The following is a 16,574-nucleotide window of genomic DNA, read 5'->3' on the forward strand; positions in this document are numbered from 1 at the left end:
CTCCTGAGGGCCACTGGCCAGCCAGGCAACCTGGAACCTCCCTCCCCTGCCCAGAGCCCAGCTCTCTTCACCCTTTCCTTGGCACTACTGATCTGGGCTTGTTTTTCAGAAACAAGTAACTTATGTTCATGTAGCATTTTTGACATATTTTTTCAGTTCTTGAAACAACCTGTGCAGTAAGTACCATTGTCATCCCCGCTCCACAGATGAGGAAATTGAGGCTCTTAGAGGCACAGGATCCCCCAGAGCTGAACAGGCCTCTCAGCCCATATCTTTTGAGTGCAAATCCTGAGGATTGTCTATTTTACAATCCAGACTGAGCTGTGAGGGACTGATATTCTCACCCTCCCAAGAAAAGATTAGCATTTGGAAAGAAAAAAAAAAAAGAGGAAGAGAGAGACTGTTGACACCAGTTAATGTCTATGTAGTGTGAGAGGCGGTGTGAAAGGAGGCGTCTCAGCCAGGGAGGACGAGGAGGACTTTTCAGGCCCCAGATGCAGCTCCTGCCGTCGGGGGAGGGGAGGCTCGTTGTGCTGTCGGGGGAGGGGAGGCTTGGCGTGCCTTCGGGGAGGGGAGGAGAGGCGTCTGGGGCTCAGAGGCCACCTTGAGCAAGCCTCCCGCAGGCAAAAGAGCCAGCCTGCCTCAGGGAAGCGGCGCTCAGCCTCACGTTCAAAGGGTCCTTCGTCTCATCCCGTGCAGCCTCCTAACTGCATGACCCTCTCTGCTTGAACACTCTAGGTGGTGGGCACCCCACTGCTCCCCAAGATAGTTCTGCGGAACGGTTTGTGCTTCTTGGCTTAAAGAGGAACACCCCCAGACTCGTTGCTGTCGCTCCTGTGCCATGCTTTTAAATGCCGTTGCCACCCTGGGCCTTCAGTTCCTCTAACCCACCCTGACCATGATGAAGCCAGGAAACAGGCTGTCGGTCCTGCCCATCTGGACGTGTTCCCGCAGCCGTTTCTCCCCTGGGCTTTCCCGCCATCTGGGGCGAATGGGCAGCAGTGCACTCATGCCTCTTTCTGGAACCTTCTGTGTGCCTGCTCATCACATCACCCCTTATCTCCCTAGTCTGAGGGGAAGTCTTGCTCTTTTTCTGTTTTCTCCTAAGCGTTTTGATTACACCAGAATTCCTCTTTATCCCCCTGCCCCAGGGACCTTTGGAAGCCCAAGTCAGGGAGAGTGTAAGTTTTCCTGCCCTCCTGGGAGACTGTGAACTAGTAATCTGAGGAGGAAGGACAGAAAAAAGGAAAAAAATAACCAGGAGGAAAAAAAGATCCACTGCAAACACAAATCATTAATTCCCACCAAAATCCTGGGGGACGTTACCATGCCCATTTTATAGATGAGGAAAGTGAGGCTCGTAGAGGTAAGTGGCGTGTCCAAGGCTCAGTCCGTCTCCACCACACTTCACTTCAACCGAGGATGCCATGCTGTGCCGTGGGCACCAGGCAGGCACCCCCCTGGCCCCTCCAGATGCCATCTGTGGTCCCATGGTGTCTTTTCTTGTTTCCCTACTTAAACTTGCACACCCTTCCATCCCTTCCCCTCCAGCCAGGCAGTCAGTGTCAGCAGATGACCTCAGAGATGGTGGAGGGTTGTGGGGATGCCTTGGGCCCTGCTTGCCCTGCAGCAGCCAGTTTACGTTCATTCCAGCCCTGCCCTCCCAGAGGCGCTGAGCCCTCCCTAGTGGCTCTGTGTACAAAGCTCCCCTATCCCTTACCTCATGGGTCCCCCTCAACCCCGGCTCAGGCGCTGAGCTTTACTGCTCTGGGTCTAAAACTCCCAGCCCCCCACAGTGACCCGAGTTCTGTGCTTCGTCCCTTCTGAGCCAGAGCCCCAGGGGAGGCCAGACCAGGACGCCCCCTTCCCTTTCCTGTTCCACTTGTGCAGCCTTCCCCGCACTCAGAGCAGGAGCCTGTGGGGAGTGGGGTCAGGCCCTCCACTCACACCCTGGAGCCGCAGAAAAGGGGTCCCTGCAAGCATCCAGGGGGCCGCACAGACCCCTGCTCCCCCGGCCATAGTCCCTCCAGCCCGCTTGCACCATGCACCTTATGTACTGTGGTTTCCTTAATATTTTTTCCTTTAAATCAATTGGCTGACTTTTTTTCAGCACTCTGTACGTTAGCTCTTAGGCTTATTCATCATATCTGAATGCAGCTCTGGAATCTTCGACCAACCTCTCCGCCTTTCCCTGCAGCCCCAGCCCCTGGTAACCACCATTCTATTCTCTGCTTTTGTGAGTTTGACTTTTTTGGATTCCACATACCAGGGAGATGATAACAGTGTTTGTGTTTCTGTGTCTGGCTTACTTCACTGAGCATAACGTCCTCTGAGTTCGGCCGTGTTGTCACACATGGCAGGATTTCCTTTTTATTGTTTGTTTTTGGCTGTGCGGCGTGGCACGCACTATCTTAGTTCCCTGACCAGGGATCGAACCTATGCCCCCTGCAGTGCAGAGTCCTAGCCACTGGGCCGCCAGGGAATCGCAGTAGGCTGAATAATATTTCACTGTACTTTTCCTTACCCATTCACCCTTTGATGGACACTTAGGCTGTCTCCATACTTTGTGGCAGATAACGCTGCAGTGCGTGTGGGGTGCAGATCGCTCCTGAGATAGTGACTTCATTTCCTTTGGGTGTGTGTCCAGGGGCGGCATTGCTGGGTCATACGGCAGCTCTAGTTTAATTTTTTGAGGAAGCTCCATACCATTTTCCACAGTGGCTGCGCCAGCTTACATTCCCACCAACAGTGCATGAGGGTTCCCTTTTTTTTCAACTGACTTTTTTTTTTTAACTTAGCCTCATCCTAAACAGTAGTAACCCTCAAAGTCACAGCTGTGATGTGCTTGTTCTATAACCTTTTAATGCATGTTCAATTCTCTTTTTAAAAATGTATAGCTGTTTGGGGCTTCCCTGGTGGCGCAGTGGTTGAGAGTCGGCCTACCGATGCAGGGGACACGAGTTTGTGCCCCGGTCCGGGAGGATCCCACATGCCGCGGAGCGGCTGGGCCCGTGAGCCATGGCCGCTGAGCCTGCGCGTCCGGAGCCTGTGCTCCGCAACGGGAGAGGCCACGACAGGGAGAGGCCCGTGTACCGCAAAAAAAAAAAAAAAAAAAAGTACAGCTGTTAAAATTAAAAGGGTTCAACCATGTACCAGCTAAAGGGGCACACCGCCACCATGCGCTCCTCACACGCTGGTCCCCTGGGTCTGCCAGCACCTGCCCTGCCCTGCCCAGACAGCGAGGCCAAGGCTGGGAGAGTGTGGCCATGTCACAGGGCTTGGGACGTGAGAGATGGCATGTGGAGTCAGCATCCAGGCCTCCTACCGCCAGTGGTCAGCCTGGCGGTGGGATCTCAGCTCTACCAGTCCTGCTGTCACCCTGCATGTCACTTTGCCTCTTGGGGCCTGGGTTCCTCGTCTCTGCCGTGGGACGGGAACCCTACTCGACCCCTGCGGTGCACAGCGCCTGCTGTGTGTCCAGCACAGGGCTGGACGGCCCCTTCCCAGCCTCTTCTCCCTACTTGGCTGATAGGAAGGGCATGGGTGTGAACCAGCAGTAGGGGGATCCCACTTCCCTCCCAGTCCCCACCAGCCGCCCCCGCCCGGCCTTCTGCCAGCACAGGCCAGTGTCCCTGTGGGCCTGGCCTGACATGCCCCAGCTCAGGAAGCCCGCCAGACACCCTGGCCCCCTTCCCATCTGTCTGGCCAGCCGGACATGGGTCGTCCGGCCTCGTGGACTGGGGCCATGGACCAGTGCCCTGGCTGACCTGGCCAGCCTCAGCCCTGAAGCCACTTCTCCCAAAGTGAGGGAAGAGACTCCCATGTGTTTCCACAGTGGGGAAATGCCCCGTCTGCTCCCAGGACGTGTGCCTGAGCCGGTGGGGCTTCTTCAGAAGCAACAAGGCCGAGGGGTCCCCTCACCCTCCAGCCTCCAGGTGTGGGAGAACTCAGAGCGGAGGCAAACTGTGCTCGTCTGTCCGGGGCCCTCAGGACCGTGTCACTGTCCCAAGGGCATCCGGGGGCCAGGTGAGCCACGTCCATGGTGGAAATCTGGAGGACCGGCACCCAAAAGTGGCAGAACCCTGCCTGGGTGCCCTGGGGAGTTTCAGGAAGAGAGAAGGTCCAGCCCGCCCCGTTCGGGGTGCTCTGTGAGAGCTGGGGTGAAGCCTCAGGAATATCCAAGGGGGTCTCAAGTCCCACATTCCTTGAAGGACGCAGGCACCTGGTCCTTGGACCCCTGGATGCCTTCACTGTCCTTGTGGGAGCCCCATCCAGGCCCCGCCCTGTGTGCCCATGGCGGCTCTCCTCCATGGCCCTCCGCTCCTTGCCCAGGGCCACAGCCTCCCTGTCCCTCCCGGGGCTCTCCACCTCCAGAGCCCCCCAGACACCCTCCTCCAGGAAGCTGGGGCTGATGCACTGGAGACAGGCAGGTGGGCGGAGCCTGGCTGGACGGTCACCTCCCAGCCTGTCCATTCCTGGCTGTGTGACTCCAGGAACCTGCCTCTCCCTGCTCTGCCGCTTCGTTTGTAAACGAGGACAGAGCCGGGCGCCTGGCAGCACTGCTGTGCATTCAGTGAGCTGCTGTGTGTGAAGCACAGAGTGACTCCTGCTGGGACCAAAGCAGAGCTGGTGGCAGAGAAGCGGAAGGCCAGGACCTTAGCGTGGGGTTCAGAAGTCAAGTGGGCATCACGGCGAAAGCCCATTTACAAGGGATGGGCGATGGGGAAGGGAAGGGGCCGGAGGCTGGGGCATTCATCCATTCCTTAGACGCTCGTGGACGCCTGTGCCTTGCCCAGCCCTTGCGGGCACAGGCGTCCAGCCGTCAGGAATCAGGTTCCTGCTCTCCGGACTGTCTGCCCGGGGTGGGGGGAGCCATCTGCACCCAGGCACCAGGAGGTGACGTCACTGTGACCTCCCTGGCCTCTCACCATCATCTTGGATGTGCTCCTGGGAGCCCAAGGCTGGTCTGAGCCCGGAAACAGGGGCCTTCGCTGTGGGGAGGTGCAGTGCGGAGATTCTCAAAGCAAAGCCTGATGACACATACAGCAGCGCCTGTAGGGAGGTCTTCACATGCAGATTCCTGGGGCTCAGGATGATTGAATTAGAATCTCCCAGGTGATTCTGACGTCCACTGCAGGATCAGAGCCTCTGAAGTGGGACAGGTCACCAGGGGACTTTACATGGAGTGGACGAGGGTGTCAAGGAGGATATTGATGCTTTGAGCCTGGTTTTTATTCATGCCTGGAAAGAGACTCTTGCTCTTTACAAAAGCTGGGAATTAGCCGTCTGGGTAATCCAAGGGCCCCCTTCAAACCACACGCATCTGCCAGTCCCTGCAGCTAAAAATTGCCCTGCAATTCAGGGGACCCAGCCTGGCCTGCCCTCCCCATGCCAGGCTGAAACAGGAAAGGGCTTGGGGAGGAAGAAGACTGGGGAGGACGGCAGGCGGGAACTGTAATTCCCCTGCACCCACTGAGTGCTGGGCTTTCCATGTGACATTGATCTCCTCCTCCTCTGGACAACCTCGGGAGGAAGGCATCTGTTTCCCCTAAAAGAGCTGAGTGAGGAACTGGGCTCGGGCAGCGAGTGTGTGGGGAGGCAGATTGGAGCCCAGGTCTGTGGGCCTCAGGAGTCTGGGTTCTCTCTCTGAAGGTTGGGGCTCTGGGTTAGTGTGGTCTGCTCTGTGCTCCCCAAACCAGATGTGGGGTGACTGCTGACCTCATGGGTGTCACCTCAGCTGTATTTCCGGTCTGCTCCAGACCTCCCCGGGTGATGCCCTCCCAGGTGGCATGGGCCCCCAGAAGCCTGTCACAGGAGCAAGTTCCCTGGCTTTGTTCCCCCGGGACCCAACTTTGGGAGAATTGGTGGGTGGTTATGTTAACTGATCATTTTTGTTGTTGTTGTTGTTTTTGGTTTTTGGGGTTTTTTTTTGCGGTACGCGGGCCTCTCACTGTTGTGGCCTCTCCCGTTGCGGAGCAACAGGCTCCGGACGCGCAGGCTCAGCGGCCATGGCTCACGGGCACACCCGCTCCGCGGCACGTGGGATCCTCCCGGACCGGGGCACGAACCCGTGTCCCCTGCATCGGCAGGCGGACTCTCAACCACTGCGCCACCAGGGAAGCCCTAAATGATCATTTTTAACAGAGTATAATCATAACTCACGGGCAAATGCAAAATGAATACCTGCCAAACATTGTCCCTAAGTAATGAGAGAACCAGCAAGATGCTACCACTGGTTCACAGGAAAATTCAAAGTACTGTACGTATAAGGCGGTAAAATGAATTTACAAATAGATGCAAAACTGGCTGAAAACAATTCTGTATAAATTGTAGATAACTGATAGTCATACAAATGCAAAGGAAGAGATAGAAATGTGGATTCAAATGCCTTTGGACAGGACATCAGTTGTCTACAATTTATAGAGTTGCAAAATAGCTCAAGGACGTAAAAGGCCAGAATCAGGTAACCCAGAAGGCTGTGATTAGACAACGCCTAGTTTTGCCTTGAAGACACCTGATAGTCTTTTCACTTCAAAGCCTTTCTGTCACCGGAAGTGGGCCACAGATCTGGCTCTGAGCTTCCTAGCAGCCAAACAAGGCAAAAAGGAAACAGCCTCAAATTCAGTGTCTATAAGGACAGCTGTATACTAGTTGTTCACCGTAACTCCAGCTTCGCGGTGCCTTGAGACCATGTTCTCCTTCAGGGGTGGGGCGGGGGCCTCGTCAAGGGAACCCAGTGCGGTGAAAGCAGCACCCTCAGTGACGTTCCTGCCACAAATGCAGCGCTACTTCCATAGCCAAGGCAGCGGTTCTCAAAGTGTGGTCCCAGACCAGTAACACCAGCCTCCCCTGGGAACTTGTTAAAAATGCAAATTCTCAGGCTCCACCAAGACTTTGGGGGTGGGGTCTCAGCCATCTGTGTTTTAACAAGCATTCTGGATAATTCTGATACGAGCTGAAGTCTGAGAATCATGGGACAAAGTTCTCAACCCTGCCATCACGGTAGAATGACCCAGAAAGCTTTAACACCGCATCATGCCTGAGCGCCACGCAGGACCAATGAAATCCGGCTCCCTGGATGTAAGGCCTGGTTAGGCGTGTTTTTAAAGCTCCCCGGTGGTTGTGCTGTGCAGCCAGGCTGCAGGCTCACTGCCATGGAGTCAGAGGGTGCGAGCAGAGGCCAGGAGATGCTCCATCTTCTGCTCCGGAGGAGCCCAGCCCTGCCCTCGCGAGGCTTATGTGAGATGGCGTGTCCCTGTGTGTCTGCAGCACCGAGCACTCACCATGTAGATGCCGAGGCCACCGCCCCGAAGGTGACGGGGCCCATTAGACGCCGCGGTTCCTGGTCCCGGGAGCGCAGCTAGTGGGGACGCCCAGGCGCGGGTGCTGGGGCTGGTGCCACAGTGCTGGGGAGGCCCTGCGTCCACGCTGCGACCCGTCTGACCCCGCTTCTCTCCTCGTCAGGCTGCCAGGGGCTGTGGGACAACACGAGCTGCTGGCCCTCCTCTGCGCTGGGACAGACGGTGGAAGTGGCCTGCCCGCGGTTCCTCTGGATGCTCGTGGGCAGAAACGGTAACCGCTCAGCCCAGGGGCCCAGCTGGGAGGCTGTGGGGCGGCCCTCTGGGTGGGCCTGGGCCTGGCGGCCTGAGGCCGAGGAGACTTCTCTGGGGACAAGGAGTGAGTAGAAGGGTGGGGGTGGTCCTCGCTGGGGATGGGAAGCCTTGACTGGGGAGGTGTGGTGTGGCCTCAGTTGTCAGGGCGCCAAGCAAGGGCGCCGGGGGCCACATACTGGGGAAGTGGTGAAGGAGGCCAGGCCTGCTTCTCCCTGCCCAGTGCCCTCTTCAAGAGGCTCCCCTCCTCCCTTCCACGCTTCTGCCCCCTCAGCCCCCGGGGCCCTCGCTCCAGCCCTCGTGTCTGGCTCACACCGGGCCCAGGCTGGCCTTCCAGGACACCTACTTCCTCTGTGCCCTCTCTGCCGGGCCCTGCTGGTGAACTCTGCCCTCCCTGGAAGATTCTGGCAAAGCTGCAGTTTATAAGGGTTCCCTTAATTTCAGGCAAGGGAGTGAGGATGTTGTCTCGGGGGACACGCAGGGACGAACACTGGCTAAAGCCCTGTCACGCGCCAGGCATGTTCAGAGACGTGAGCTCGTTCAGTCATCACAAAGCCCCTGCAAACCACAGACCTTTTCCCTGCGCTTGACCCAGTTCAGGAGTAAAAGTAACAGCGTCGAAGAGGGCTTTAGCCCTTGGCCTCAGGTTCACGGCTGGGAGGTGGAGAGGCGGGGACTGCCGTTTCTCCTCTCTGCCACACGGTGTCGCTGTGGGGCTGCAGGACCCGCCACCCGCCCGTCGGCACGGAGGCGCTGCACCTTGGCTGCGCTGCCTGGCGTCCGGGGCTGGGTGGGGGGATCATCTCAGCCTGGGTCCCGCTGTGCTCATGCCCAGCAGCAGGTGCAGGGCATCGGCCAGCCCAGGAGCGTAGGTGCGGTCGGGACAGTCCAGCCTCAGTTACCGAGAACCATCCTCCCGTGGAGACACCTCGGGTCCGGAGTCCGGGGGAAGGCTTCTTGGTGGTGTTCCAAGGGTTCCAGGGCTCCCTAGCCAAAGCAAGGAAGGAGCACCCAGTGAGGACAAGCTGGCGCTCCAGGCCCTTCCTTTTGAAAGAAGAAAGAAACAGAATAAGTTAATTCTTTCTCAGGGCACCCGCTACATGGGCCCAGACGGAATGAGTGTCTGTGTGACTGGGGAAACTGCAGGCTGGACTCTGCCTCCAGATATTTGTCTGTCTGTGCCAGGGCCTAGAATGTTCTATCTAGGGTGCATTCCTTTGATGCTTAAAAGGGCGCCGGTCTTCCAGAGTTCCTTATTAAAAAGCACACTTGCCGAGTGGGGTCAGGATCAGTACATTAGCCTAGCGGCTGGTTCTAGAAATGCCCACCGTATTTCTCCAGCTCAGTGGAACCCTGAGAGCCAGTGGCCCTGTCAGAGAGGAACACACCAGGCCCAGCTGGGGTGGCTGGGGGCCCTGGACAGGTTACTGATTAGAGCAAAAGGAGCAGCAGGGCCCCTCTGTACAGGATCAGCTCCCTGCACCCCTGCAGCCTCCACAGCAGCCAGACCCGGGGACCGGAACACGGCCCTCCTCGGCAGCCCGGAGAGGAGGGTGCAGCCGGGCCGGTCAGGGCAGGCAGGGCAGCCCCCGCTGCTGTCCCAGACTTCCTTCTTGACCGACAGCTCCTCTACCCCAGTCTTTGGGCTCCTGTTCTGAGAGCTCCTCGTGGGCAAGCTCTTCCCTCTCCTCTTGTAGAAGTGCTTGGAGGAGGCTCTTCATCCCCCCTCATCTGCTTGTCTAGCCAGCCAGCCAGCCTGCAAATGTCTGATGAGCAAGCGCTCTGGGCAGGCCCGGGGGAGCCTTCGGAACAGTCGTCTGCCAGGGAGGCAGGGGGGCCGTTGTCACCTCCGTGGGGGCGCAGGCTGCAGCCTTGTGCTGGAGGGATGGGGCGGTGAGCCCCGGGACAGGGAGGGAGGGCTGCGGCTACCTTGTGATTTGTAATGCAGAGATACGCAGAGGTGTGACCTGGTGTGGTGGCTAAAGAGCTAATCATTCCATCCTCAGGGGTGGCTGCCTGGAGGGCTAGCTCTGCTGGTTTTCAGATGCTGGGGAGCAGGGTGTGAAGTTAGATGTAAAATAGAACTTGTTAGTGCAGAAGTAGAACCAGGAGCCTGAGGAAGGTCCGCTGTGGGCGGGGCTGGGTCCTCACCAGCCAGGCAGATTCTCTGGGGGACCCACCCTTAGATGGCTGCAGGGCCTGCGAGCAGGAAGGCCAGGAGTAAGAAAGGGCATTAGGACAAAGCCTGCGGCCAGGAGTGTAGGCCTGAGCCCCGGGCTTCACATCCCAGGGCCCCCATTTATGTGGTGTGATCTTGAGCAAGTTATTTAACCACGGGGTGCCTCAGTTTCCCCAGCTGTAAAATGGGTGTAGTATTTACATGTTACAGTACATTTTACTGTAAAAGTAACGGTGCTGGCCTCCTAGTCCTGTTAGGATTAAATGAGTTAATACCCATCACACGCTTAGAACAGTGCCCAGCACGTAGCAGTGAGCGTGTATCGTTACAATAGAGCACGGAATTTTATAATTGAATAAACACACAGCCGTTAGTGTGAGATCAACATTGTTTGATTCAAGGTGTGTAACCTGCTCTTAAGCACTGCATCCAGCCTCTCTCCTCGTAGGAGACACTGCAGTGCCTCCCAGCTTGAAGGTTCTCCGGGGGCACCCAGGGAATCGAGTGGTGACGCTGGAAGTTCTGCTGGGCCTGGGCCTGGGGCATGTGTCAGTCGTCTCCCTCACTGTGGAGCTCAGTGCCTGGCACAGTGGCCGTGAGGCGGCGGCCGGAGGGGTATCGGTGCGGGGCCGGCCAGCTTTGCAGGTCGACGTATCCGGGAGCCGCGGGTCTGTTCCACGCTCGCACATCTGCTCTAGGCCATCTGCCTGCGCGCCTTTCCCACTCCTTTTCCTGACTGACTCTTACTAAGGCTCCCAGGGCCAGCTGGGCCAATTGCAGCTGCCTGTGTGGTTCAGAGAAAGGGACAGGGTGACGGAAGGAAGCTCCAGCTGCCCCTCAGACGCGGCGAGGGCACCCGGAGAGCCGGCCTTGGGTCCGGTCCCCACTGCTCACTGCAGGCTGCTTGGCCTCCACAGGTTCCATGTTTCGAAACTGCACGCAGGCCGGCTGGTCAGAGACCTTCCCCAGGCCTGACCTGGCCTGTGGGGTCCACGTGAACGACTCCTCCAACGAGAAGAGGGTAAGCCTGCCAACACCTCCCTGCGGGGCAGAGGTGGCTGGGGAGCAGAGAGTGAAGCTGGCTCAGGGTGAGGTTGGGGACCCCGGGCTGCCCCTCTCAGCCCCACACCCCCTTGCTCCCCTGGGCTGGATGGGCCCACTTCCCCGCCCTGGTCCACCAGCCCAGAGGTGATGGTCCTGAGGAGCATGGCACAGTGAGAGCTGCCACGTGCCATCGGGATGCTGGCGTGAAACCCAAAGAGCAGAGACTGGGGCTAAACGCTTGGGGCCCGGTGGTGAGTCTGAACCTGCCTGTGACCTTGGGGGTTGGGGAGGATGTAACTTGTCTGTGCCTCAGTTTCTTCATCAGGGAAATGGGGTTAGTAATGGTCCTGACCTCACAGGCTCGTGAACCTGTGCAAGTGCAGGCAAGGGTGCCTGGCCGCAGTGCCAGCTCCCAAACGTCCCTTCTCAGAGGAGCTTCGGGCTCCAGAGGCAGGAGAGCCCGGCGGCGGGCAGGCCTGGTTTGAGACAGGGTGCTGGTGCGGTGGCTCCCTGAAGGGGCCGTCTGGTTCAGAGCCCTTCCCAAAGGAGATTGAGTGGGGCCTGACGTGGAGGATGGAGTTTCTTCTCTGCCGGGTCTTATCATCCAGTCAGGGAAGACACATGAAGTCTTCAGATCCGATGGGAGTAATTTAATAAGGATACCTGTGGTCTTGGAGGGCCAGTGGATGGGCTCTGACCTCTGTAGATTACCCTTTCTGTCACTGACCTATATGAAGACAGGAGGCTTACGTGTATCACGTTTGTAAAATCCATAAGATTAAGAGGGATCATTTGGGTAATGGGTGGCAGGACGGAGGTTCGAAAGTGACAGAAATTTCCAACTGGCTTCGTAAGCTAATGTGGCTCACGTAGCTAGGGATGTGGAGAACGGGCATCAGGACCCTTTCATGAGCAGTACCCCAGAGCCACCCAGGACCAGGTTCTTTCTGTCTCTCCTCCTGCTAGCCTGGTGGTTTATCCCAAGGCTGGCTCTCTTCCTGTTGTCAGATGACTGCCATTGGTGACTGTAGCTGCAGACTCCCCAGGCCTGCCTGTCCAGAAGGAGGGACAGCCTTACTTTTCTTGCTAACAGCAAGAAAGTTTCTCAGCCAGGCCACCAGCAAGCCTGTCCTGACATCTCACTGGCCCAACATGACTTGAGCCTGTCCACCTCCAGACCATCCCTGGCAGAGGGCTGGGACACGTGCTTGGCTTGGACCAGCAGTTCTCAAACTTTTTGGCCTCGGGATCCTTTTACACCCTTGGGAGTTATTGAGGGCCCTAAAGAGCTTTTGGTTTTGTGAGTTATGTATATGAAAGCCACATATAAGAACTGTTGGTTTAGACTAATCAGCTGGGTGGGAACGGAGCCCAGGGCCTTAACCATGTTATTCACGGCCGGGTTGAAACTGTAAAATGCCAGAAGAAGGAGCAGAGATTTAACAAAGATAAATGCGGGTTTCCCTGGTGGCTCAGTGGTTAAGAATCCGCCTGCCAATGCAGGGGACACGGGTTCGAGCCCTGGTCCAAGAAGATCCCACATGCCACGGAGCAACGAAGCCCATCACCACAACTACTGAGCCTGTGCTCTAGAGGCCGTGAGCCACAACTATGGAGCCCGCATGCCACAACCACTGAAACCTGTGCACCTAGAGCCCGTGCTCCACAACAAGAGAAGCCACCGCAGTGAGAAGTCCACACACCGCAACCAAGGGTAGCCCCCGCTCACCACAACCAGAGAAAGCCAGCATGCAGCAACGAAGACCCAACACGGCCAAAAATAAATAAATTAATTAAAACAAAGATAAATGCAAAGTTCTGGACTTAACTCAGAAAATTAGTTGTCTAAAATAGTAAAAAGATGACCTACCGTGGCTTCAGCTCACATAAAAAAAAAAAAAATCCCTAAGACTGGTGGAAGGGTTTCCAGACCATGTGATTCACTGGTCCTTAAATGTCAGTCCACAGACAAGCACAGACTTTGTCTTTTTTTTTTTCTTTTTGGCTGTGTTGGGTCTTTGTTGCTGCACGTGGGCTTTCTCTAGTTGCAGCGAGTGGGGGCTACCCTTTGTTGCGGTGAGCGGTCTTCTCATTGCGGTGGCTTCTCTTATTGCAGAGCACGGGCTCTAGGCGCTCTGGCTTCAGTAGTTGTGGCTCGCGGGCTCTAGAACGCAGGCTCAGGAGTTGTGGTGCACGGGCTTAGCTGCTCCACGGCACGTGGGATCTTCCCGGACCAGGGCTCGAACCCGTGTCCCCTGCATTGGCAGGCGGGTTCTTAACCACTGCACCACCAGGGAAATCCAGGGCTTGTGGGATCTTAGATCCCTGACCAGGGATTGAACCCAGGCCCTTGGCAGTGAAAGTGTGGAGTCCTAACCACTGGAATACCAGAGAATTCCCACAAACTTTTTCTTTTATTCTGAGAATTGGATCTTCCTTTCTTAGTGTTGAAATGTCTTTTTCTCTTTTAATCAAATGATGGTGAAAGTATATATTTGTTGGTTGTCTTTTTGCAACTTCCTGACTTGGCACACACCAGTTGCCAACAGTGGACTCAGATCAGCAGAAAGACCAGGCAAAGCTGCCACTTGGGTAAAAAAAATGGAGTTTGCCTACCCAGAGCAGAGGTTAGAAAACTAGGACCCTTGGGCCAAATCCAGCCCACCATCTGCTTTTGCAAATAAAGATTTATTGACACACAGCCACACCCATTTGCACCGAAAGGGCAGAGTTGAATAGTTGCAAAAGAGACCAAATAGTACCCAAAGCCTAAAATGTTTTCTGTCTGTCCCTTTATGGAAAACGTCTGCTGTCCCCTGATGTAGAGGATAGAGAAGGAGGGGGCCCAGTCGAGACACACAGCAGAGAGATGGGCAGCTTGATCCAGGACAGGCAGCAGCCCTCTGGGGGGCAGGGGGTGCACAGCTGCAGAGGTTGAGGCCTGGGGCACTGTGGTCACATCTGGCTTCCTGGGAACAGGGCTCTTTTGGGGTCAGATCTTACAGACAAAGGCAGAGCAGGCCAGGGCATCCTGAGGGTACCCCGGTAGACAATAACCCAGCCACAGGACAGCACGGGATGCTCAGCCAGGACCCTGCACGCCTGTCACCCCAGGCCTCCTCACGCTGCCATAGGCTAACCCGATGTGCTCCTGACCCAGGGCTGCAGATCCAGGCGTCCCCGGGGTGAGGCCGACGCCCTCAGCTGTGGGGCACATCCCACACGTGATGACATCCTAGGCTGACACATTGGTCCTCCGATTTTTTGACATTTCACTGCTCTTTGACGTCCCTACATCTAGGAGCCATTCATCCAATGCAACTTACTGCCATTGTGGCTCCCCGCTTGTTGCTGAGAGGTGGCTTCTGGCTTCTGGAATTGCAGTCGCCTCAGTGCAGAAGCACAGGGTCACATGGCAGCCAGCCCGTCAAAGGTTCCCTCTGCTGCCAGGAAACTTTCGGTCGGTCTGAGTCCCGTCGACTTTGTGCTTACTCCCCTACCCCTGGGGCTCACAATTACGTCTCAGGCGTTTTGGTACTCAGCTTCCCTAAGCTTGTTTGTTTCCTTTAGGGTGCAGTGTAGCCAGTTCAGATGACAGTCACCTTCCTCCGGAAATGCTCCACTTGACTAATGCTCCTCTTAAAATAACATACCCAGAACTGGACCAAACACTCCAGACATTCCAACGTGGCCTGCTTCACAGCACTCCATTAATGTAACTGAGAAGAGACCTGATAGTCCTAGCAGCTACCTCGTACCCATACCTCACACCGGCAGTGTCAGACTGCTGACTCAGACTGAATGGTGGTTGTGGGGGTAGAGGGTGGAGATGGGGAAGAATCAACATGTGCTGAGTGTCTTCCAAGTGCCAGGCCCTGTCCAGATACACTACCTGATACCCTGTTTGTTCTTCCAAAATGCCTGCACGGTAGATATTATCCGCATTTTGCAGATGAGGAATCTGAGGCTCAGAGAAGTTAAGTAATTTGCCCAGGGTCACACAGCTGTTGAGTAGTAGCAGTCCTGGGTTTGGAACCCTTGTCTCTTGGCTCTGAAGCCTGTGCATGTTCCCTCTGCATACACTTCTTTAATGCCATGGAGCTTGGGCCACTCAAACCTCAAAGTCATTTTCATATGAACAGCTGTCAGATTTCCCCAATAGTATTCTTGTGCCTGTGGTTCTTTGTTTTTTATTACCCTTTTCTTCTGGTTATAAGATAGTACTTACCCACTGAAGAAAAATGAGAAGTACAGAAAAAAATACAAATGAAAATAACGACTCTATCCACAAGTTTATACTCCAAAGTTAACCACTAATAATGTCTAACACACCTCCTCACAGTCTTGTTTCTGTGTGTGTATGAGACTGAACCACATGAGATGGCCAATATGCAGTCTTTTTCGATGTACAGAAAAGGACAGTTTCATACAATTCAACCTAACACTTTTTTTTACATAAAGCAGAAATCACACTGTACATGTAAAGTTTGTATTCTGCCTTTTCAGTTAACATTACATTATGTCCTGACATCTTTTAAAACTCTTGGTAAGCACACTTTTTTAATGTAGTCTAACCTTTGGATTTAAAAGAATTTAGCTAGCTATTCTTCTGTTGTTGGACATTTGCATGTTTTTCATCAAAAATGGTCCTGTGATAAACATCTTTATATATGAATATGCTTTTATATTTCTGATAATTCTTAGAATTAATTCCTAGAGGTAGAGGGGCGGCCAGAAGGAATGTATGTTTCAGAGGTTCTCGACGCATGCTACTTTGCAGAGAGACTGAAGCAATTTTCACTCCCACTATACCTTCACCTACATAGAACATTAGTACTTTTAAATATTTGTTAATTTGGTTGGTAAAAAAAAATGGTATGGCATTATTGCTTTACTTTTTATTTCCTTGATTCTTTTAAATGTAAAATAGCTAGCTAGTGGGAAGCAGCGGCACAGCACAGGGAGATCAGCTCGGTGCTTTGTGACCACCTAGAGGGCTGGCATAGGGAGGGTGGGAGGGAGGGAGACGCAAGAGGGAAGAGATGTGGGAACATATGTATAACTGATTCACTTTGTTATACAGCAGAAACTAACACACCATGGTAGAGCAATTATACTCCAATAAAGATGCTAGAAAAAAAAAAAGACTGTTGTACAATTTGGTTTTCTTTTTGAACCTTAAAAATACAGGTCTTCACATTTATTTCTATATGTCACATTATTCCATTCCATTGAGATCTTCTTGACTCAGAGATGAGCCAATGGTGTGAGGGGGCTGCTGAACAAGTAAATGACTGCTTGGCTGCATTTGTAAGAGTGCAGTGTATAGATCAGGGGAAGTGACGGTCCCACTCGATTTCTTCCTGGTCAGAGAATGCATCTGGAGCTTTTCAGCTATCTGGTTCTGGGTGTCTTGTTTAAGAAGGACATTCACAAACTGGAGGATATTAGTGGAGAAAAATGGTGAAGGGTTATGGAGAGAGATTAAAGACACAGGGAATATTTAATGCCCAGACGATAAGTGGGGGACAGATGGGCAGAAGAATTGTATTCAGAAAGGACAGGCCTCTCTGTAGAATCTTTGTGACTTTTCTATAAGTCTAAAGCTATTCTACCGTGAAAAATTTATTTTTAAAGTAATTATGGGCTCTAGGTACAAGACAAATTCAACTTATTTTCAGTGACTCCAGAAGAAGAAAAGGGACCAATAGGTACAATTTAAAGGTAATAGGTTTTAGATT

At 54.5% G+C, this 16,574-nt stretch overlaps 1 protein-coding gene across 1 annotated transcript in view; it reads left to right on the forward strand.

Annotated features, from left to right (window-relative positions):
* The window catches only part of SCTR (secretin receptor), a 59,541-nt gene that overhangs the window by 18,455 nt on the left and 24,512 nt on the right, over positions 1 to 16,574 (forward strand). The window contains exons 4-5 of the mRNA XM_030849650.3: positions 7,465 to 7,572; positions 10,707 to 10,810. Coding sequence (XP_030705510.2) covers positions 7,465 to 7,572; positions 10,707 to 10,810 — 212 coding nt within the window. The remainder of the gene's footprint in view (positions 1 to 7,464; positions 7,573 to 10,706; positions 10,811 to 16,574) is intronic.

Source organism: Globicephala melas, chromosome 7, assembly GCF_963455315.2.
Source record: "Globicephala melas chromosome 7, mGloMel1.2, whole genome shotgun sequence".
Taxonomy (NCBI): domain Eukaryota; kingdom Metazoa; phylum Chordata; class Mammalia; order Artiodactyla; family Delphinidae; genus Globicephala; species Globicephala melas.